Here is an 817-nt window from a genome sequence, read left to right on the forward strand (position 1 = left end):
ATAGCAGCAGCAGCAGCAGCAGCAGCAACGAAAGGAGATTCTGACAGGGCACCCACCGCAGAAGTGATAGCAGCAGCAGCAACAGCAGCAACAACAACAGCAGCAGCAACACAGCAGCAGGAGAGTACGACAAAGCATCCGCAGCAGCAGCAACAGCAACAGCAGCAGCAGCAGCAGCAGCAGCAGCAGCAGCAGCAGCAGCAGCAGCAGCAGCAGCAGCAGCAGAGCCTCACCTGCCTCTTGCAAGGCAGCAGCCGCACTATCTTGCTGTAGATGTCAGTGCACACGGAGACCTCCGGCAGCGAAGCCATCCGCTGTACATACCCCTGCTGCTGCTGCTGCTGCTGCTGCTGCTGCTGCTGCTGCTGCTGCTCTGCTGCTGCTGCTGCTGCTGCTGCTGCACTGGGCTGCGTGAGGACCGCATCTGGTGCAGCAGCAAAAAGCGTAAAGTTGCTGGAAACCAAACCCGACAGATAGTGAGACAGATAACTCCACAGCCTGCAGCAGCAGCAGCAGCAGCAGCAGCAGCACGTGCAGCAGCAGCAGCAACAGCAGCAGCAGAAGGTGCAGCATCAGCAGCAGGAACAGCAACAACAGTACCAGCATCCGCTGCAGCAGTGGCAGCCGCCTTATCCCTCAGCAGCAGCAAATGCTGCAGCAGCAGGAGCAGCAGCACCATCAGCAGCAGCAGCTACATCAGCAGCAGCAGCACTAACAGCAGCAGCAGCAGTACCAGCACTAACACCAGCAGCAGCAGCAGCAGCACTAACAGCAGCAGCAGCAGCAGTGCCAGCACTAACACCAGCAGCAGCAGCAG

General features: G+C 59.2%; 1 protein-coding gene across 1 annotated transcript in view; it reads right to left on the reverse strand.

Moving 5' to 3' along the window:
• EMH_0031870 (Gpi16 subunit, GPI transamidase domain-containing protein, putative) overlaps positions 1-817 on the reverse strand; it is a gene marked incomplete at both ends in the record, with an annotated part of 4,893 nt that overhangs the window by 3,673 nt on the left and 403 nt on the right. The window contains one exon of the mRNA XM_013494574.1: positions 234-498. Coding sequence (XP_013350028.1) covers positions 234-498 — 265 coding nt within the window. The remainder of the gene's footprint in view (positions 1-233; positions 499-817) is intronic.

Source organism: Eimeria mitis, genomic scaffold, assembly GCF_000499745.2.
Source record: "Eimeria mitis Houghton genomic scaffold, Emh_scaff1207, whole genome shotgun sequence".
Taxonomy (NCBI): Eukaryota; Apicomplexa; class Conoidasida; order Eucoccidiorida; family Eimeriidae; genus Eimeria; species Eimeria mitis.